We start from the raw sequence: 22,130 nt of genomic DNA, 5'->3' as shown, positions 1-22,130 counted from the left end.
AGATCGGTTTCTTGCTTTCAACTAAGATATCACAAACGCGAGTTAATGATATCTTAGTTGAAATCAAGAAAAAGAAATGGGCATGGGCAGGACATGTAATTAGGAAGGAAGATAACCGATGGTCATTAAGAGTTACGGAATGGATTCCAAGGGAAGGAAAGCGTAGCAGTGGGCGGCAGAAAGTTAGGTGGGCGGATGAGATTAAGAAGTTTGCAGGGTCAATATGGCCACAATTAGTACATGACCGGGGTAGTTGGAGAAGTATGAGAGAGGCCTTTGCCCTGCAGTGGGCATAACCAGGCTGATGATGATAATGATGATGATGATGAGATCGCTTGGCAATAAGAACTGATTACAAAACGTATTTTGCCACGGAGCTTTTCTTTGTTGTGCATAGGCTGTAGAAGTTGAGACTCTCTTGACTATCAGAGCAGCGCAGTACAAGTGGTCGCAGTGCTGCCACCTAGGTTTATGTCTGAACTGGTTGTGAGTGCTTTACCCAGGGTACTTTTGCAACAGATAACACTTTTCAATGCAAGTATAGCCCTCTGTTCACGGTAACAGTGATTGATGGAATTTGAACAGGAATTTTCTTTGTTAGGTCGCCTTGTCCACTCTCTTCATTTTTTATATTAGAAGCTGTATCCATACAATGGCAAAATGTAGGACTTGTTATGGGCAATTAATGAACAAGTTAAATTATAGTGGCTTCTACTTTCATAGTCTTGTAGAGCTGTGTGTTTATTCATTGCCGCTCTTGTATTTTTGCCTCAGTTTGAGAATTCGGACAAGAATGAACCATTTGAGCTGGTTTTTTATTAATGAGCTCTTTACATCCGATGTTTCTGTAAGCTACTGTGCATGCTAGGGCTAATATTTTACCTGCTATTACACTTCTCATTATGCCATTTGTGAACATAGGTTGCCAAAACACAGCGGCACATTTTTACATGTTGGACTCTGAATATATAAACCCTGTAGTTCATTGCAAAAATAAGTAACATTCTTTCACTGTTTCAGGTTTTCGACTACGCACCAGAAAAGGTACGAAAGTGCATTCTGTCAACCAACATTGCCGAGACATCCGTGACCATTGATGGCGTTCGGTTTGTCGTGGACTCCGGGAAAGTGAAGGAGATGAGTTACGACTCAGCCAGCCACATGCAAAAGCTCAAGGAGTTCTGGATCAGCCGTGCCAGCGCTGAACAGCGCAAAGGTCGTGCAGGTGAGGCATGTTCCCCTTGGTATTGTGTGGCTGTGGACTACTTTGTGCAAGAATCATTCGAGTGGAAACGCCGAAGGCGCTCTAATAATTATAATCTATGTGCACCTTACCTGAAAGCTGCCATGTACTGCATTTGAGAGATGCGAGCTTCATTGTTGTGTCGCTTGCACACTCGGCATATAAACCACAGAGCAAGATGACTTCTTCAGGAGAGGAACCTCCCTGCCAGCACGGCCAAAACAATGTAAAGTCGCACATGACGGGGAGCTGCCGTTTCTCGCAGCAGGCATCAGGTGATACTGAGGAGATGTAGGTCAGGACACGTGGTGCAGTGCAACTGACATTCTGCGGGCAGGAACTTTGTGGACGGAGAATCCCAGTGAATGCCATCTGCATGATGTAGATCGCACCAGCCTGCATTGATGCTATCTCAGAGGCCACATTGGAAACATGAAAGTTACTAACTGCTTGTGACAATTGGTGTATCAACTCATTGCACTGGCCCGCGGAGTGGGAGACGTGTCTTATTTGTGACATGACGTGGCTGTGGGAGAGAAGGTTTAAAAATATCTAACCTGCAGTATATTAATGTCGTCGTTAGTCAATTGCTGTGACATTCTGTCCTTCTGCTTTTATGCTGTGGTTAATCTACTGGTTCCAGCTTTTCGACATGTGCCAGCTAGACCACTCTTTGACACTTCTACACTGTGTGCTTGCTGTTAGCATCATTGGCCCACGATTTCTGCTTACTAGTATTGTGTTCTCGTTGGCTTGTCACCGTAGGCAGAACGGGGCCTGGCGTGTGTTTCCGGCTCTACTCTGAGGCCGAGTACGAGGCGCTGGCCGCATACTCAACACCGGAGATTCAGCGCGTGCCCCTCAATTCGCTGCTGCTCCAGCTTGTGGCACTCGGACTGCCAGATGTACGGAAGTTTCCCTTCCTGGAGCCGCCACCCTCGGAGAGCATAGAGGAGGCAGTCCAGACACTCAAGGAACAAGCAAGTAGAAATGCACATAACCTCGATGGAAAAAGCAATAATGAGACAAGGACAAAAGGAAATGAATAGAGAGTTTTAGCTTGTTTGTAAATGTATTGAGCTTCACAGAACACCGGGACATCACAGGTGTGAACAGAAGCAACAATGCTTGTAGCGACATCTTGTGATACTTTGTCAAACCGCAATGCGTTAGAGACATTTTCACGTTACATGGGTGTTCTTGTCGAAGAATAATAATAGAGAAGCTGCATGTTAATGACTATGTCTGGCATAAAACAACTTCGTGACTGCGAAATGTCATTTTCAACAAGATATTATATTACATACAACTCCACCAATTTGCAATGATTATGCATGTGAACAGAGGCTTATTACCGTCTTGCATTTAGAAAAATACGATTTCTTGGAAATTTAGAAAGATAAAGCATAATAACTAACTTCACGAGAATGTCTGAAGCCACAAGTGTGAACATTAGATGAATCGATGCACTAACCAGGATTACCATGGTGGCGGAACAATCGTAGCGCCCTGTGTAACGATTTTTATTGGAAACTCAGTGATGTTACCCTGTCATGACTGTCTTGGCATTTGTAGAACTTGGAAGACGACATTCCTCTGCTGCTGTTGCAGGAATATTGAAATGTAAGAGGATGAACCGTTTTGCTGCTTCTAGCTCAGAGATGGGAGCTCCTGCCTGGCTAGAACTGCGTAGTGCTTTCCATTGGCAGCTGTCCTCAATGCCAATAAGCCTTTCTTGCAGATGTCTAAAAAATGCTGCATTTTATGGATTTTGTGCACCCCAAAAAGCTCTTGTACGTGATTTCCAGGGCCCCCCATTTTGTTCCCACTATGGGCCTCTGCTAGGTTGTTCTTTGCTGCCCAGGCATAGGGATCAGCATAAATCCATTCATTTATCCTTTTACTTTAGAGGCTGTGCATAAGTGGGACATATTTATATTGAGGCAGTTCTGGCTTCCCTTGTGCTTAACTGCATCGAATTAACCGTGTAATAACAAAAATGCAATCACAGTAAGATTGCTTTTTTTTATAATTGGCTTTGGTATAGGGTTAAACATGCTTTAAATAAATGCCTCGCTCCTATTCAAGAACTCACAGCAGGTTAAACTGGAAATGAAGGCCTGTGGATCAAGCTTTCATTGTTATGGAAGCCAATAGAGTGTTTTAGCACAGCGTTGCCATCTTGCCATTATCACTTCCGATGGCCACAACTGGGCATGTCGAGTGTTTTCCGGGATACCAGTATTTGCCACTCCCATTGCGATGGCCCGGATCTATGACATTCAGCAAGTGAGCACCCGGTCATGGGTTCAATACCTGGCTACGGTGGCTGCATTTTGATGGGGGCGAATTGCAAAAGCCACTTGTGTTAGTAGACTAAGGTGCACCTTAAGGAACCCCAGGTGGTCAAAATTAATCCGGAGCAGTCCACTGCAGGGTATGTCGTAAACCCCTGTGCAGTTTTGGGACGTTAAGCCCTACGGTTCAGTTTTTGCATTGAATGTTTCAGTGAGGGGATTCTTTCTCACAAGTGCCCTTTCTAAATCATATTGTCCAGGCTCAGGCTCTTCTTGTTTGGTCACGGTTGATCATTTCAAGTCCTCATCCCTGAATGCCTTGTTTTGTCAAGACACAGTGCTGTGTTTTCTAATTTAGTGCGGTTTGTCTGTGCAATGTAGAGTGTTATGTAGTGCACACACTAGACCAAAGAAGAAGTTGTTAGTACTGTGACTGTACATTTTGAATACGTTCACAACGCAGTCAGTAAAGGGGGCAGGCAGAGTGAAAGAGCGCTGACTTCCAACTAGTTTTAATTTCATGAAAACTGAATACCCACATTAACACAAAAGAAGTAAACAAAGCAAGGGACTGTTATATATCAGCTGTCATGATTGAAGCACGTGCCCACACTTGCCTTAAATATTGGACCTTTGCTTTGTTCTCATCTCTTTTGCCAGTGTATATATTCAGTTTTTCATGAAAATAAGACTAGTTTCAAGTCAGTGCTCTTTCACTCTGCCGGTGCCATTACCCAACTGTGTGTTCGCTGTGAACATTCAAGGTGCAACGTTACCAACTTACCCATTCTTCAACTCTTGTTGCTAACTGTGGTTGGCCATATTAAAGGGTGCCCTCACTGCGGACGAAGACCTGACGCCAACAGGCCGGATTCTGGCGCAGCTTCCTGTGGACGTCACCATTGGGAAAGTCCTCATTCTCGGCTGCGTCTTTCGACTGGTCGACCCCATACTGTCACTCGCCGCTGCCCTTAGCATCCAGTCCCCATTCACGCAGAGGTCGTTTCGAGACCTTGACGCTTCGGTGAGTGTCATTACTGTCTTGTACACTTATCAGCGATCTGGATGTTTTATGCAGTAGTTTTATTCAAAGTGAACTGCATGTGTACATCACATTAATGTAGGTTTGTCTAGTCAAAGCATAAGTGTAAGAATGGCAGTCTCATATTTCTGCCAAATCTGGCACTCATAAAAATGTCCCCAATAGTCTTCAGCAATTGTGTTCTTAATGCACTGTATGAGTGCTGGCAAGAGAATTGTTAGTCCTCGGTCATCATGTCCTTGATGTGCTTGATAAGTGCTGGCAAGATAATTCTAATTATGGGATGTTGTGGAGGTGAGTTCGTCTGCTGAAGACTCTAGGCTAACAAGAAGTGGTGGTGTTTTTAACCCTTACGGTTTTGTGCAGCAGTCTGAATATGTTCACATACGAAGCTGTGACGCTAATGCAGAAGTGTTCCTTGGAGCATGGGTGTTTGGTTCCTTCAAGGGAAGGTTCCTTGCAAAAGCACAGCTTGAGATGAGTGCACTTTACAATACCGCTCACTTCTGTGACTATCTGCGAGTACAAGAGAGAGAATGAAGAGGAAAGGCAGGGAGGTTAACCAGATATGAGTCTCCGATTTGCTACCCTACACTGGGGATGGGGGATAGGGGTTACAAAGATGACAGAGAGGAAAACGCAAAAAAAAAGCAAAAAAAACACGCACACATGGAGGCACACACACAAAAGGCGTTCCAGTTAAAGTCGTTCACACAGGCCGGTAGATCGCAAAAAGCGTAATAGCGCTTGCACGGCCTTCTCCTGTGACAGTAGGTCGTTTCGATGTTGTAGAATTCTTTTTTCGGATAGCGCTTGTTCGTCCAGTTGGTCAAGTTCGTGGCGAAGGCATGCCCTCTGTCTACTGTACTGCATCTGTACCCTCTGTACTGACTATCTGCATAATGTTGTGTGGCTATGGGCGTAAAATTATATGTGATAAATGCTACACAGTGGTGTCCAAATGGAAATTGTGTGACCTGGGCTGTCACACCCTCTTGTAAAGTTGCTGGCTTAAAATACTTGCTGCTACTCTTACAAAATTTGTTGTTTCATTTTAAGAGGAATGGAATAAGTTTAAATTTAAATAATTTCAACTCTAACCTTTCTTCTGCTCAGTATTGGACACCACCTGTTCACCTAAGCTGACTGTTTGTCATTCTCTTGCAACGCAGGCAGCACGCAAGAGCGTGGACTCTGACCACGGTGACCCATTTACGCTGCTGAATGCGTACCACGAATGGCTTTCAGCCAAGTCGAGCTATGGCGAAGACACAAGAAAATGGTGTCGCCGTCTGGGCCTGGAAGAGCAGCGTTTTTACGAGATGACCAAGCTGCGAAGCCAGTTCAAGCAGCTGCTTCAGGTAAGGCTGAATGGTTTATATACAGCAGCTCCAGTGAATTACCACTGACTGAATGCACATCGCATTGGTCATTCATAAGAATGAACATTTTAAAATAACATACTGACTCTGGCACTGAGGGAAGCATAACTGTAATAATTTCTTCACAACAACCTTAATGCAGAGAACAGTCAAGTCCATGCTGCTTGAATGTTGTCTCAGGAAATGGACTGCCTTTGAAAAAGCTTTAGGTGGTGTGTGCTCTCAGATGTCTCTCGGTGAATGCTCCTTCAGACTGGCCTTTTGCTTATTAAGACTGCGGCGATACGGCAGGATATGCAGTAGATGCTTATCGTACCAAATATGCACCAAGTTGTAGCCTTATTATCATGTGCCAAATTTGCCAAGACACTTTTTTTATCAGTTTGTGAAAGACTGTTTCTCTTTTAGTAATGATCACTTTTCAGTCGAGTTTATCAGTTTCAGTTCACAAATCAGTTTGAAAAGTTATCTTTATTGTGATGGTCACCAAAAGATATTCTTGGCAGGTGGGCTTTTTCATTATAACCCAGTCCCCTGACGTTGCTGCCGACAGGCTCTTCGTGGTGCTTCACCTGAAGCTTCAGAATGCTCACTGCAGCCTCCTTAGGGGATAAAGAAGCCAGGAACTCCTGTTCTTGTATGCGCTTGTTCCACTGCCGTGAGCCACCATGTCAGGAAGCTTTTATAAGTGGTGCTTCAACACTGCAATAAACAGAGCTTTCTACTGGCCATGTTGGCATAGTTGCATTCATATTATTATATTATATATTCATATATTAGCATTCATATTAATAAATGCATTGGTGGTGACATTTCTGGGTATTTCCTACTCTTCCCTTGTAAAGTGGTTCAGAAGAGTTGTCACCTCGCCTGTCACCATCCAAGACGGGTCAGTTGTCCGATGTCGAGGTAAACTTTGACGGCCAGTTGCTGGGGGGGTGGTGCTGGCTTGTACCCATCTCTCAAGAACTTGGCAATCCTGAACAGATGGTCCTGAACAGTTCACTAGACCAATCTGGCTTGCAACTTCCTCGCAACTTCCTCGCAACTTCCTCGCAACTTTTCTGTGAATTACCTTCATGACTAAAAATGAGGGAGAGGCCAGAACCGTCATTGTCTGTATGTTTCTTCACTTGCAGCGCCAAGCGTTTCAGTGTCACCGCTGTTTGTACTAGCCCTTTCTTTCTGTATAGCTCTGCACTTCTCCATAAGGACTATGCCTCGCCGACAGTGTGTCAGTAGTTTCAATCTTGTTTGCACTAGCATACTAATAAACTCATCACTGTTCTTGTCTGCCTTTGTTGCTCGGTCACTGTGGCGTTCAGCTGCTGAAAATGAAGTTGTGAGTTCAACTCCCACTCGCAGTGGTCACATTCCAATGGGTGCAGAATGCAAAAGCACCGATGTATCTAATAGATTCAGTTGCACCTTAGAAAACCCCAATTATAAAATTTAATTGAGAGTCCCTTGCTGTGGTGTCTTTCAAGGTGCGTGTGCTACTTTGAAATGTTAAGCCCCATGATTTGATTTTTATTGTGGTTCCTTACTCTTGATGACGTGACTCCCAGGAGGTGGGCCTGATGGAGAGTGAAGTTGAGGTCGTGGACAGTGTTGCCCGAATCCAGCGCCATGGCGAGATGAGGCAGCTGAGGGATCTGCGGCGGCAGCTGCAGAAGGCGCCACGAAAGAAGCGCGTGCTCCGTGTCGGGCACTGGGGCGACGAGGACGAGGAAGACGAGCAAGTCGACATCAAGGATGTTGAGTTCAGGCTGCAGCAGGATCCTACCTTAGTTCAGGTATATGCAGCAATGCTCCTATCACAAATTATGCTTTGTTCACATGAGGTATTGTTCCTGTCCTTTTTAATTGTAATTGATTGCGCCACATGACTGCACCTCTTTTTGTATGTTCTTATCATGCATTTCCTGCTTATCCTTTTCTGCTTTCTATTGGCCCCATTGCGATGGGACGAAATACAAAAACACTCATGTACTTAGATTTAGGTGCACATTAAATAACCGAAGGGTGTCAACACTAATCCATAGTCCCCCACTACAGCGTGCCTCATGATTAGCTTGTGGCTTTGACATGCGAAACACCAGAATTGATTATGTTTTTTACGTTTGCTAAGTAATGTCAGATAACGAGTAAACTTTCCTTATACTATAATACAATATTCTTGCAATTACCATTCCCGTATACCTACATGTCCTCGTCATTGTGCTGGACACAATTTCTTGCAAAATTTTATCGCAGACAGTGTGTCAACGTATTCTTCTCTACTCTCACAGGAGTTCCTTCGTCGCAGCCGCAGTTTCGGCTTCCACGACCTAAGCCTGATGAAACTGATCTTGTGCTCTGGCGTGTACCCTCAGATTGCCATCTCGGATGACCACAATTCGTACAAACGAGACTCGGACCAACTTTTCCACACCAAGGTGAGTTGAAGCCCTTTTCTTTTCTCTTAATTTATACAGCTTCTCCTGCAGCACATGTGGGTATACATTTGATAAAGCTGGACACTGATTAAGAAAGTTAAACCAAATTATTGTAACCTTTCAGTCGATTAATTAATCAGTTATTTGTATTTGTGTATTTACGCATTTAGCAAATGAAAGAATTGAAACTGTTGGTAACGTACATAAACGCTGAAAGAAAGAAAAGAAAGTGTGCTGCAAATAAACAACAGTGGGTTTTTAATATCAGGTCAGCAGCACTCGCATTTAATTGGCACATCAAGCATGTCAAACGCACTCAGATGCAATCGCATAGCCCAGCTGCGGAGGCAAAGAAACTCGTTAATGTTCTCTGGCTGGCCTATCAGAAAACGCACTAGCTCTCCTGGCATGTTGCTCGCCCTTTGTTTAAAGCCCGCATACTAGCATATGCTGGATTTTGCCTCTGCCTACTCGAAGTGCAGTGCGCAGTGGTGATCTTTTATCTGGGGTACCCAAGGGCGACGTCTTTGTAGGAACATTTTACGGTAAGCCTTTGTCATAACGAAATCACTTCATCAGAAATATCACTCTACTTGAAGTTTTCCGGGTTCCCAAGCATAGTGCATATGCTATAGACAGAAATATTCAATGTGCGGTGGTGCCGGAATACGATCAGTACAAAGAGGGAAGCCAGAAATCCACACACTGGGGCCTGCATCGTCACTCTTTGCATTCCTCCGTATCCTCCTGGAGAGGGAAAGAGTGCTGCAGTAGTCGCGCCGACACATGGCTGCAGCTCCTTGGGTCTAACTATAAGACACAGTGATCACCGACAGACGAGCCACCTGCTCAGGGACATCAGCAGGTTTTCTTTTTTGTCATGTCCTTACCTTCGAGAGTGGATCTGCTTTGGTGTACACATACAAGCTCCTGGGCTGCTGGAGTATGTTCCTTGTCCTTCTATAAATCTATAGTGCCCGTCAGGTTTTAAGGAAACACTGCTGATAACGAAGTGTTGTTCTTGTCCCGGTGACTTCGCTTTAACGAGGGCTTACTGCAGTTGATTCTGATGTTCTCTTACTGACCCGCCGTGGTTGCTCAGTGGCTATAATGTTGGGCTGCTGAGCAAGAGGTCGCGGGATCGAATCCCGGTTGTGGTGGCTGCATATTGATGGGGGCAAAATGCAAAAACACCCATGTACTTAGATTTAGGTGCACGTTAAAGCACCCCAGGTGGTCGACATTTCCGGAGTACTCCACTACGGCGTGCTTCATTATCAGAGAGAGGTTTTGGCACGTTAAACCCCATAATTTAATTTTAATTTTCTCTTCCTAGCTGTTGAGCAAATGAAGGAGGGTTGTGATCTGGGCAGCAGGCAACCAGTCGACAAACGTTTGTGTGCTGTCCTCAAGGCATCAAGGTTACCAAAGTCAATACCTGGACAATGCAATGAGAAAGAATAATCAAGGGAAACAAGACTAAATTCTTTTTAGCATCAACTTGCAGTTTCATTTTCTGCTTTGTCACCGCATTCTTGAAGTTTTCTACCTGCCGAAGTGGCTATGACGTTCCGAGTACAAGGCTTTCGGTTCGATTCTTTGCCACAGCCGCATTTCAATGGAGCCAGAAAGCAGAAACCCTTATGCCCGACGTTTTGGGTGTACGTTAAAGAACCCCAAGTAGTCAACATTAATCTGAAGTCCTCCACTATGCTGTTTCTCATAATCCCGGTGTTGCTTTGGCACGTTAAAATTGTTTGAATCATCATCATCATCATCTTCTTCTTCTTCTACTTCATCAAGTTTGCTGAAGCAAGGCCACTATGATGCGTGCAGGGCAAAGGGTTTGTGGTCCTCCATCCCAACAGCGTCCTTGCACTGCATGCGGAGGTGCTGCGCCTGGACGACATGGATGTCTTGGTAGTCCCCAACTTCAGGAGTAACCTGCCCGTCAGTGCAAAGCACCAAGTAGTAGCGTTCATGTAAGTTGACGAGTGCCCCAAGCTTTGCCACTGTTCAAGAAGCCTGAAGCGTTCTTCACCGTCCTCTCCTACACTTCAGTCTCGCTCAGCCTTTCACTGTATTTTTTCTTTTCTCTCTTTCCTTCTTTCTTTTTTCTGCGCGCTTTTTTGTGTATGTGTGCTGGTTTTCAAAATGTTATCATGATGTTATATTTGGTGCACCAAAATGCCTTCCATAGCATGAGAAGACATCTTGGAGATGAATGCGTCAGAGAAAAAAAAAATTATAAGAGGTGCAGTGAGCTTATGGCATGATTGGCATAGAATTGTGGGCTTTGTACATACAGTAGCACCTCGTATGTTTTTCATGAGGCCAAGAAAATACAATATAGTAGGCAAGAAATGTATTACGCAGATGCAATTAAACCTCAATACATGTAACGAAGTCAGTAAGTCGGGAATATTTTCAGAGGTGCTATCATGCAGGTGCTTCGCCTGCTTTGCTTTCCTTCCATTGTTGCAGAAAGTTGTGCGTGAGCATGGCGTGACTTTGGTGTGTTGAACTTGGAATGAGGGTTCTCACCTCTCACAGCTCTCACCCGGAATGAGAAAAAAAAAAAAGAACAGTTCTCACTGGGATTGAACCCAGGCCTCCTGAATGGGAGTCAGCTACTCCACCACTGAGCCAATCCAGCGCTTGCTGGCATGCAGTCGAAAAATGCTCTATAAACACGTCCTAGCACGCAAGGAGACATGCAATGTGACGTGCGCACCATGTAGCATCGATACATGCACATTTTGCATTGCAGTTGCATACTATTGCACCAGGTAGGACCCCATGTAACAGGTGCACAGGTAGCGGTATAAGGCTGTTAAAGAATGTTTGAGGAAGAAAATGAAGTTTACGGAGATGTATACAAAAATTCTAGAAAAAATATATATTGTGTACCTGATTGAATCAAGCTGGCTAGGTGACCATGTCACCGCAGCATTTCAAAGGCGATGCCAATAAATAATAATGATCATCATTATCATTAGCATTGTATCGGGCCACTTGTCTAATCAAGCTGGCTAGGCGACTATGTCATAGCCACGTTTCAAAAGGGATGCCTATAAATCATCCTCATCATTAGCATTGTACCGTACTACCTGCCTTGCAATGTGACATGCATGCCGCATAGCATCTGTATGTGCGCCCTTTGCATTGCAGTTGCATATTATTACACCAACTGGCACGCCATGTAGCAGTTGCATAGGTATCAGCACAAGGTAGATATGGAAGTCTTGAAAAAGAAAAAGGTTATGGAGATGTATAAATATTGATGTAATGAAAAACGTGTATGGCCTACCTGATTAATTCAAGCAGGCTGGGTGACTGTGTGTCACCGTCCTGTTTCAAAGGGAATGCCATTAAGTTATCATCATCATCATCATTAGCATTGCACTGTGCCATTTGACATGCGATGTGGCATGGCATTGATACGTACAAACTTTGCATTGCAGTTCTGTTATATTCTAACAGGTGTCTCAACATGTAGCAGTTGCATATAGCAGTTACAAGTTGCACGTAGCTGGACCTGGTAAACTGAAGCGGGCTAGCTGACTATTTGTCACCAACCTGTTTCGAAGGGGATACCATCATTATCATCACCACCATCAGCAGCAACATACCATGCCACGGGCCAAGGGATGTGACATGCGCGCCACATAGTCTTAGTACCTGTGTTTACTCTTCGGTACATGTTGTGGCGCCTCCTCGCAAGGCACAAACCGCTGCTGAAGAAGCGAATCGTAGAGCTACGCGCGGCTGCAATCAGGAAATATGGGGCTCAGCAGACCGCTGTGCAGAGAGAAGGACAAGCCGCAGGTCACCATCGATGCCGGTCAGACAGTTAATATTGTTCTCGTGAAAACGACGCTAAGAGACTTTGCCGCAAAGGCCCTGTAGTGCCTGGTGCCGAAAATGGAGCTCCTCTGGAGCTGCGCAGGCCTGTGACCTTTTTTTTTTTTCCATCTGCCGTGCATCCTAGTGTGCTAAATTTTTCAATTTTCTGGCTCTTAACTCGTAGGTCTTTACTGGAAACAACCAAGCCCTACTTGCTGAACTGCTTAAGGGTGCAGTGTGTCCAGATGTTGTTGTTGGTCTCTTCTGCCATAGATTCCAGCATGACAATGTCAAGGTACGTGTTAAGTAGCTTTAAGAGGAGATGCAGGCGGCATTGCACTTTTGTTGATAAGGTTTATTCCCGAGTTCTTGGTGCAAATCGTGCTCTTTTATTACAGTTTTACATATAAAAAAAATTGCAGGACAATTCTTACTTCTCATGCACCTAATGCAGTCACTTCACTAAGGAACCCGCATAAGTTAGTTCTCTTTGAAGACCCAACCCTGCAGTTCACTTGGAGGGGTAGACAAGTCCTTACTCTCGTAGGTGAGATATCTGTTAGCTTTGTGGTTCTGGAAGAAAGTATTAAAAAACATGCAAAATTTTCCATACCTTTAATAGGCACGGAAATAGCAGATGATAGATAAAAAGCTTGTAATTTTCAGGTGGGTGTGTGCTTTTATTGTTCTTTGCAGTTTTACTTTGTTTTTAGTGCATGTGTGCTTTTTATTTTCTTGCTCACATAAAATTGCTGCATCTTTACAGACTTTTGCAGCTGAATCCTTCGTGTTGCATAGAATGGAATCCTAGAAGGAGCGCCAGGAAAGTAAGCTGCAGTTAATTTTGAAATAAGGTGCAAACATCAGAAAAACAGTGTTTTGTCAGATGGAGTGATGCATAGACTTGTTTTTTCAGGTCTGAATTATCCATTTTTTTTTATTTGTCGTAGCACAGCACTAAGTTTTGTATGTCAGTGTCATGCTAAACAATTGCCAGGGAATGAAGCCAGTCTCCTCTGCCTAGATCGAAGTGTCGCTGACAAAACGGTGCCTTGGCAGAAGTTGTGGCAGTCTCATGATGCAGGAAGCGGCTGATATCCTAAAGCTGGGAAAAAGTGATGAAACTCTGAATCGCTGACTTATTTTATTTTTTTTCATTTGCTTGCCGTATAGTTTCTTTCAGTTCAACATTAATGAGTGACAGCAGGCAAGCACAGTCTGCGTTGCTCACGTTACATCGGTCATATGTGGACTCATCTTGGAAAGAGCAGTTTTGACAGATGGGTATTTAGAACAAAGAGTAGTTCTTGCACTCACACATGGAGCTGAAGCTTATTATCTGCATTTGGCGACGTTAGTATCCTGTCCTGATATTATCAGGTGCATGCATGCGCCTGTGTGTGTGTGTGTGTGTCGTGGTGGGGGGTGGAGTAGTTGATGTAGTGTCCTTTACTGTTTCTTTTCGTATGATGCTGCTGTTAGGTGGTGCCTGTGGGCTTTTAAGGAGTTGCAAGTCAGCACTGTGCTTGTCTTGGTGCTTTGCCATGACAAATTCCTTATGCAAGGATGGTAAACATCTGGAAAACAACAATCTAAACATTATTTTTTTCTGATGCTTGTGCCTCACTTAAGATTTGATCAGAACTTACTTTCTTGACAGCGCTCATAATTCGTATTTGCCCGTCCGGGGCATAGTACAGTAAATCCTCCTTCATACATATTGGAAAAAAAATGTGATGAAAAATGTACTAAGTGGGAAAAGGTACGATCCACACTCATTGAAAGAAATTGACAGACTCAACTGCAGTTGAAATCTACGTAATGCAAAGCTTTGCATGAATAGTTGCAGCACGAGACACTGACTCGCGCCAAGCACGAGCAGCCAGAGATGCGCATTGTCATTTTCGCAGCTTCCGTAAACTTAAGTTCGCACTTCTTAAATTTGGCCTGGGTCAGCAGCTCCTGGAAGTGGGACATTTTAGCAGGAAGTCTCGAGACACGTGTTATTGTTTTCCTATTGCATAGTGTTTTAGGGTGGCAAAGGAAAAGCGATACGAAATCGGAACTGTTGGGCAACGCCAGAATGTGCTGCCTGCGATGCCACCAGCGCGAATCGTGACACTCACTTCGTGCCGCCTGCATCAGGGAACGGCGGTGCATTTGGGTCATCGCCTGTTAAATGTGTGCAGTATGCTTTCATTGACACTATGCCCCACACACTGTGAAGCAGATAGGTGAAGATGCTTATTGCGGTAGCATTGGTGGCGATAGCTGTGTATGTTGTGTGCAGTAACCCAAGAGGAGATTTGCTGATACCTGAATAGGAAACTGAGTGTACAAGGTCATTTCCCTGCGTGATGGGTGGGCGAGCATTGTGGGAAAGCTGTTGCGGCTGATGGCTACTGTTCTTAACCGTGAACATCTCGTGCCTTTTTCTTGTTTACGGGGGTCCAGTAGCTGGAAAACATCTCATACTAATGCAGATTGGTCATGTAGTGAATGTTGGTGGCGAAATATTGCGCTTTCCATGTACCTATGAACTGGTAAAAAAATGTAACTGTATTGGATCTTTCTTGTGGTTTCAATTGCAAAAATTGGCACAGGAAAGTCATACGTCATGGGATCATATTGTCATATCAACGAGATACTACTGTACTAAAAATTGTTTTCCCCAGAAGGAACCTGGAAATTGAAAACTTGCCTTTACAAATGTTTTATAAAAGCTAGAATTTTATTCAACAGTTGCATACAGTTTATTGCATCTTATACGGCCTATGCAGCAATATGTACTGCATGAAACAGTTAGTGTACTGAAAAGTGTATGCAAATGCAATATGAATTTACACAAAAGAAAATGTCTTTAAGGGCTGCACAAGAATGAGGTATGCTTTCAGGAAGAATGTGAGAAATCAAACATTTCCGCATTCCTCATGTATTTGACTTGGGAAACTTCAAGTATGCCCAACTTCTCCTCTAAAAGATAAATTTTTGATAATGCACTTGTTTTTACAACAAATGCATTTCTCTGCCGATTTTGTAAGTTGATGGCATTGTAACCTGTGTGCCTGCTGTTTACCTTTTTTCATCATTGCAAGGTTGGTGTTTGACGAATTTGTTGAAGTTACCTTTCCTGATCCGGATGAAGCTCTGCAACTTCTGCTTAAGGTCCTCGCTGCACGAAGCCTTTATGAGAGACTGGTTGCCTACATGCTCGAAGGTACAGTCAATTTAAATCCTGTGTACCATGTTGCAGGAGCTTGTGCCGCATTAGCTGTGAAGTTGTGAGCAGTGCGAGAGGGGACAGCGAATTTGCGAGTTTAAGCCATGATTACTTGTGATTCATGGATTCGAATCCGAAATTGTTTTGCTGTAACGGCGCGCGAAAGACACAAGACAATAGCAGAGTTAACAAACAAGAGCTGACTCTCAACTCATGTTATTTGGCGAGTTGCAAGTCGTCACTTGTTTGTTAAATCTGCATACATCCTGCGTCATTTGTGCACATTATAGTTAAACACTGAGTCATTACCAATTCACTTGACTTTCAGTTCTGTTGGAATCTCGCATGTTAATACTTTACGAGTAGCTTTTCTGTTGAACAATTAGTATCATTGAATACTTTCCTGGGGGGCATGTTTGTGTAGCCACTAGGCCCCCCTGAAAGCAATTTGGGTGTTTTCTTTTATGTTGCTTGTGGAGGTACAGTTGAGCCTCATTGTGACAAAGTACCATCGAAAACTAAGATGTGTATCGTAACCAGTGTATCATAATCTCGTCAAGCTTTTGCTGTAAGCCTGCAAACTTATCCGTTGGTTCGCTTTCTCGTACGACATACGAGTTCATGATATATTTTAATGCATGCGAGAAAATTGTCCCCAGTTGTCACTTCTTCACTTGCAGAAACATTGTCTTCCGAGGAAAAAAAAGAGCCCAGCTCAAAGGTGAGGCACCTGCAGAAGCGGTTGCGAAAGAGATATGACGCCGTGCTGAAGACGGAGATAGCCTACACGGTGAAGCGTCTGCTGCCTGCCGACGTGAAGCATCTCTACGCTGGTGCTCAAGGTAGGGAAGCCAGACGAACGGCAGACAAGCCCCACACATCGTGAAAGGACCTGTAGCTGTACTTCAGGACGATTATTTTGAAGCATACAGATTTCAGCTGTAGCAACAAAAATATATGTATAGAAAAAAGGAAGCCCAAAGAAGCATATAAGTCGACGCCTATCAATTTGACCTCGGTTAACGACTTTTAGCTTAATTTGAATTCAATGAAAAGTCTAGGTGAGAAACCATACATCGCTGTGAAAGGAAGACTCATTTTGTTCGAAGTCGAGAGCAGGCCGCTTCGGTTAATTCTGACCCCACTGATCTGCACCGGCGCCTTACCAAAGGACGAAGCGTTCTCATGAAAGTTTGTTTTGATGTACTACAGACCGCTGAAAAATACAATACCTCATACAGTCAACCCACTTATGGTAATACTCAAGTGCCAAGAAAATCCCATTATTATAACCGATACCTAATTCTTATAACCATGTTGTGTGAAAAAAAGCAGAAGGGACAAACACTTAAACATTTCAATTAGACAGAAAGAAGTACAGTGGAACCCACTTATAGCATTACTGGGTTTAGAAATACTCAGTTGTTACAATGAGCAGCCTTGGCACTGTGAACTTCTGTCTGTATTCTCTTGTACAATAAACTGCTTACTACAACGTTCCTGCACTGCATTACTGGCTATAATAATTAAATCTGGCTACTGGATGTCTGTGCCAAAGAGAGCAGGAGCCTGAAATTCAGGAAAAGAAAGAAAAGAAAAAAAAACTTGCCACTTCACCACATCTGCCTCTGTGTCATGCAACCCACACAACACCTTCACAGCTCCTCTCCCGTCTCCCTTCCACCCCTCTGACGTCAGCGAGAGGTGAAAGGGAGATGGGAGAGAGAGTACATGAGGCCAGTAATGCGATGCCACAAAGGTGTGATGTGCAGCGTTCACAGCACAGAGGAGAGTGTGACAAAGTGGCATTTCGACAAAGGCGTGCCGTGCAGGGTGTGTGACAAAGGTGGTTGTGGCTGAGGAACGCCCTTTTTTTATTTTTAGCCAAATTTAGTTGTTATAACAGAAAATGGGGCGTGGGAGAATAGTAATAAGCAGTTTATTTTTCTATGGAGCACATACAAACGTTTGACTGCTCATTGATATATCCAATATATTGGTATTTGTCAAAACCAGTATACTTATAAGTGGGTTCAACTGAATAACAATTACACTTCAACCTCAATATAACAAAAATGAATATAATGTGTCTCAATGTGTAAACTCATTTTTGAAAAATCTAAATGTTGTGGTGTTCTAGGGCATTGATAGTGTCATGGTATCCTTGTTTTCTTTGTGTTAGTATGAAGTGATTTGATTCTCCCGTGATTATTTATCTTTCTAGTCATGTTGTTCGTGCCTTGCTGTTTGTGTAATGGGATTGCCTTGTTTTAGAATGTTATTTTTTTCCTTTCCAACCTTGTAATAGCCCTACTGGTGCTAACAGTATGAATAAATGAAAAGAAATATTAATGAATTATCATCTTTAATGAAGCAATATAAAGCTTAGTTGGCCATGCTCTACTTAAATGCGTATTCTATTGCTGTGAGACATCCGAAAATGGAGGACCTGACACACTATCAGTTATAGCAAAGCAAATTTTTGTTTGCACGTAGCTAAATATCTGGTAAAAAGCTGCAACACCTGCAAAAGGAACCTTAAGTGTGCTCCATTTTACGTTAAAATCATTAGACACAAAAGAATATGAGCTTCAGCTACTGAGACCACCAATTTGTTTTGTTTTTGTTTTGTCATAGTTTACATTTTTAATTCTGTTGCAAAGCCCTTAGCAGATAAGTTGGTGCCAGTTTTTCAGACGAAAATCAGATATAACAACAATTATGCTCTGAAGAATATTGGATATAACAAACAAAAGTTTGCTTCGAATGCGACTTCATCATATAAGTTAAGGTACGACTGAACTGTTTCTGGCAACGGACTTTTGTCTATTACAGCATATCTTGAATGTGTACAAAATCAGCCCTGTTGTGTGACAGTAGATCAAAGTGCATGTGCTCTAACGCCATTTCTTGTCACAAATGCTTCTGCTTTGCTTGTCTCGCATGCTGGTTAAACATTTTAAAATTACATCGACAACAAAGTGGTGGTCTAGCTTACTGCTAAGGCTCAAGTGTGTTGGCTACAAATGAATGGCCTTCAAGTGAAGTCCCACTCACAGAGTAGCAAAACCTGTAAGATTTTGCTACTCAAACACACCTAGCAGTAAGGCACCACACCATGTTTTCTCTCTCACAAAGGTATTGCCAAGCATTATTATTCTAGAAAAGCGTTCCTGCTTATCTTTTGAAACTGGGCATAGTTGTATGCTGTGGGTTCTCTGAAGGCTCATCAAAATGAAATGTTCGTTCAAGTACAGATGCTATCGAGCACCAGGTCACGAGTTAAATTTTTGGCCATGGCATCAGCATTCCAATGGGTGCAGGGAAAGTGAAGGGCACTCATCTACTTAGATTAAGGTGCACGTCGAAGAATCCTAGGTGGTCAGTATAATTCTACTTGCTTGGCACTCATTGGCCGCAACTGGCCTTCGCACCATTAAACCACACAAATAAATAAATAAATAAATAAATCTAAATGAACCTGGAGCTCCCCCCTCTTCAACGGCATCTCCTAACACATGACGCAGTTTCTTAATCATTAAGCCCCATAATTTGATTTAATTTAGTTAAAATGCAGTGTCTCTGGTACGCAGTGAGAAAGGTCGGCGTTTTCAATTTAAATCGCAGCCAGGTAAGTCACTTCAGTCTCTTCGTAGTGCGTACTGCCTGTGCGTATGCTAGCACTGTCAATCTGCACCAGCCACAGTAGCTTGAAAGCAGCCTTCTTCGTTGCAGCATTCCGTGCACTAGCACAAGAAAATGAGGACCACCTGTCTGAAGATCGCTTTAAAGTGAATCCGAGAAAAGGAGGAGTTTTCATCAGCAGCTACTTCACCTTTGGGTGGTACGATTCATGCTACTATTTTTTTGGTTGCGCTGATTGTTGTCAAACCCCTGTGCACTGCTGAGCTGAGTTTTAAGTGTTTTGGGGAATATACGATATTAGCAAGAATATAAAGGGGCAATTTGTTTTCTTTTTGTGAAATCGCCACCTTAACAAAGTACTCCACATTTTATTAGGAACCATGCTACAAATGTAATGAGATTATTATTTTCTTTTTCCCTCTTTGACCCATCGATACATCACACACTCAGCCACCATACGACTCACTTGCGCTGGAAAGACAGCCTTTCAGAGCAGTATTTTTTTTCAGGAAGTTAGCTAGCTTAACACAGCAATTTGCATCATATTTGGGACCATGCTACAAATATAACGTGAGATTTGTAGTTTTCCTCCTTTGACTCATTTGTACATGGCAAGCCCAACCAATACAACGAGTGAGCTGTGCAGGAAAGCCCATACCTCAGGGTCATAGAGAATGTAGACGCGTACAGACAGGAGAGGGTGAACGTCTGCCAAGAAGAGGGACCAAATTAATGGGAAATGATATGAGTGCGCAGATTGGTCCGAGTGCTCAACCTACTGGTACTATGATGCATGCCTGCACAGTCTTATATGTGCAAATGCTGTTGGTCTACCGCATGCACGTCTTCGGGACAGCGCATCACAGGAACACTACGGTTCTAGTTTGCATTATAATTGCAATAACATTTTTTACAGCGACATCTGAAAGGGTAAGCATCGGATAGCATGCATCATAGTTGCGTAATACCAGCGGTCGCCATAGCAACCACCAAAGCAAACATAGCCAAACATGGTCTTCAGGAGCCATACCATGCTGAAGTGCTTTGTGCAGAAGCAAAATGCGAAAGAAGAGTTAAAAATGAAAGCGAACGATGAAGAGAACACTCAATGCCACAAATGTCCTGCAGATCACGCTTGTTAATGCTAGATAGGTGCCAACAACCACTTCAGAAAAGCATTCATGAACAATGTGTTTGGCAGCTTGCGCAATGTCTGTGATTGCAAGGAGTTTGCAAAGCCTTAAAATGAAACTTTGATATTGATACCACTCCAAACCCTGTAGTTCATGCTCAGTGGTCATACATAACACAGATTGTGTATGGCTGTCACACATGTTCTGAAGTTTATAGCATGACCAGCATTGTTGAACCACTTTGATCCTGTTTGACTACCCTTTATGACAGCCTTGAAGAAATCAGCATGCCTGAGGAGGCGCTCATGAACAAAACATGCAAGTGCCCCCTATGCGACACGGAGCTTCCGTTCGCAGTTATGGATGCTGTTCTTCACTTGGACTCTTGTGACAAGGATAACCTAATCACCAAAGGTATGACCAGCTGACTCTCGGCCATGCAGAAGTTATCCGAGCAGCTTAGTTTCCCAGCAATCTAGATAAACTTTATCGGCAGCAGAAGACCAAAACTGAGGCAATGTTCTGGAATTATCCTGTCTCCGTTGCACTCAGCGCCGACTCAGTCCACCTTCTGCCCATGTCTTGAAACACTTTCCCATACTTGTGATGCTCAAAACTCCCACCCCCTTTTCTTAAAGAGCTTTGTCTTGTTGCTGACAGTAAAGAGGCTCTTTAGAAACGTTGCCATGCACTGTGCTGTGCCGCAGCACATGAGACAGTCGTAAATGAGCAGTGAGGTGAATGATACTAGATGACATTGGCAGCTGGTCGCTAAGGACAGCCGAGTTGGTCAGTAATAATAAAGCACAGTATGCGCAGATTTTTACAGAATCTACTCAGCTCTATTTAGCTGCTTATTTGTGAAGAAATACTGCATTGTATTTTAAAGAAAAAGTTCAGATAATTTTTTCAGTGCCAAAATGGACCATGTATTAATAAATACTACTTTGAAATCTACAACGTTGGCATTTATCTACTAGGGCTGAAGTTTCGTCACAAAAAGGAATCCCTATAGAGGGAACTTTGGCATTTATTTTCTCTGCTAGGAACTAAGCCTTTTCCATGAGAAGGGAGAACATACTGATGCAAGACTAATTTAGTGGCCCTTCAGCTGATCCTAAAGTGCCACATACTATAGAAATTTGAATAAAAATATTTTTCCAGAATACATCCACAGGAGTTCTTAAGTTCCTAAAAGCAGGGAAGTTCTTAGCACTTTGCATTAAAATTTGCCAGTACTTTAATTTTTGTTGTTATGACTGCTCAGAGCCACCAAAATTAGACACCTGAAGTGTGTCTCTTTGCCTTACAAGATGCTGAAAGCTGCCCCCAGGCGGAAGAGGAGGTAGCAGGCGAGGAGCAGAATGATCCTTTGAAAAAGGCCTACTTCTGCAAGGAGTGCAACAGGGAGCTGCGGCTGACGCTGCCAGAGATATTCCAGCACAGAAAGACACACCAGTCTACGTCGCAAGGTATGATGTAACTCGCGAGTTTTCTGGTAAAAAAAAAAATCTTTAGCTGAGTAAAGGCTTGGGAAGCATGAGATCGTAAGTACTTCAGCAACCTGAGCCGAGAAAATGTAACAATTCTATTTAAATACTTTTTCTTTCCATGCTTCATAAGTAGTCTGAACAGTGCTCCACCTACGTTATCATGGGGATTAGCCAGCCATGAGAGGCTGGTGATAGGAAAGGAATAGAATCAAGTAAGAGGAATCCTTATGTTATACTGGCCCTGCAGTTTTCAAATGAGGTTGCCCTGTAATGTGAGTAATTTCAGAAGTCTGAGTATGCTGACTATAGTTGTATGAAAAAAATTCACCGACGTTTACGATACTCCCTAATGTGCAATTTTAGCGCAGCTCTGTACGTGTTTTCATTTCGC

The 22,130-nt window shown here is 43.3% G+C and overlaps 1 protein-coding gene across 2 annotated transcripts in view; it reads left to right on the top strand.

The window, feature by feature from the left end:
- LOC135910486 (probable ATP-dependent RNA helicase DHX34) overlaps nt 1-22,130 on the top strand; it is a 40,698-nt gene that overhangs the window by 8,383 nt on the left and 10,185 nt on the right. For both annotated transcript variants that reach the window (XM_065442528.2, XM_065442529.2), the window contains exons 5-17: nt 1,021-1,225; nt 2,009-2,223; nt 4,370-4,564; nt 5,755-5,943; nt 7,533-7,760; nt 8,256-8,402; nt 10,239-10,384; nt 12,433-12,543; nt 15,344-15,465; nt 16,149-16,310; nt 19,204-19,312; nt 20,518-20,660; nt 21,560-21,718. In XM_065442528.2, coding sequence (XP_065298600.2) covers nt 1,021-1,225; nt 2,009-2,223; nt 4,370-4,564; nt 5,755-5,943; nt 7,533-7,760; nt 8,256-8,402; nt 10,239-10,384; nt 12,433-12,543; nt 15,344-15,465; nt 16,149-16,310; nt 19,204-19,312; nt 20,518-20,660; nt 21,560-21,718 — 2,131 coding nt within the window. The remainder of the gene's footprint in view (nt 1-1,020; nt 1,226-2,008; nt 2,224-4,369; nt 4,565-5,754; nt 5,944-7,532; nt 7,761-8,255; nt 8,403-10,238; nt 10,385-12,432; nt 12,544-15,343; nt 15,466-16,148; nt 16,311-19,203; nt 19,313-20,517; nt 20,661-21,559; nt 21,719-22,130) is intronic.

The sequence above is a fragment of the Dermacentor albipictus genome, chromosome 6, assembly GCF_038994185.2.
Source record: "Dermacentor albipictus isolate Rhodes 1998 colony chromosome 6, USDA_Dalb.pri_finalv2, whole genome shotgun sequence".
Classification (NCBI taxonomy): domain Eukaryota; kingdom Metazoa; phylum Arthropoda; class Arachnida; order Ixodida; family Ixodidae; genus Dermacentor; species Dermacentor albipictus.
The sequence above is the reverse complement of the archived record's forward strand: the minus strand, read 5'-3'. Positions and strand labels throughout refer to the sequence as shown.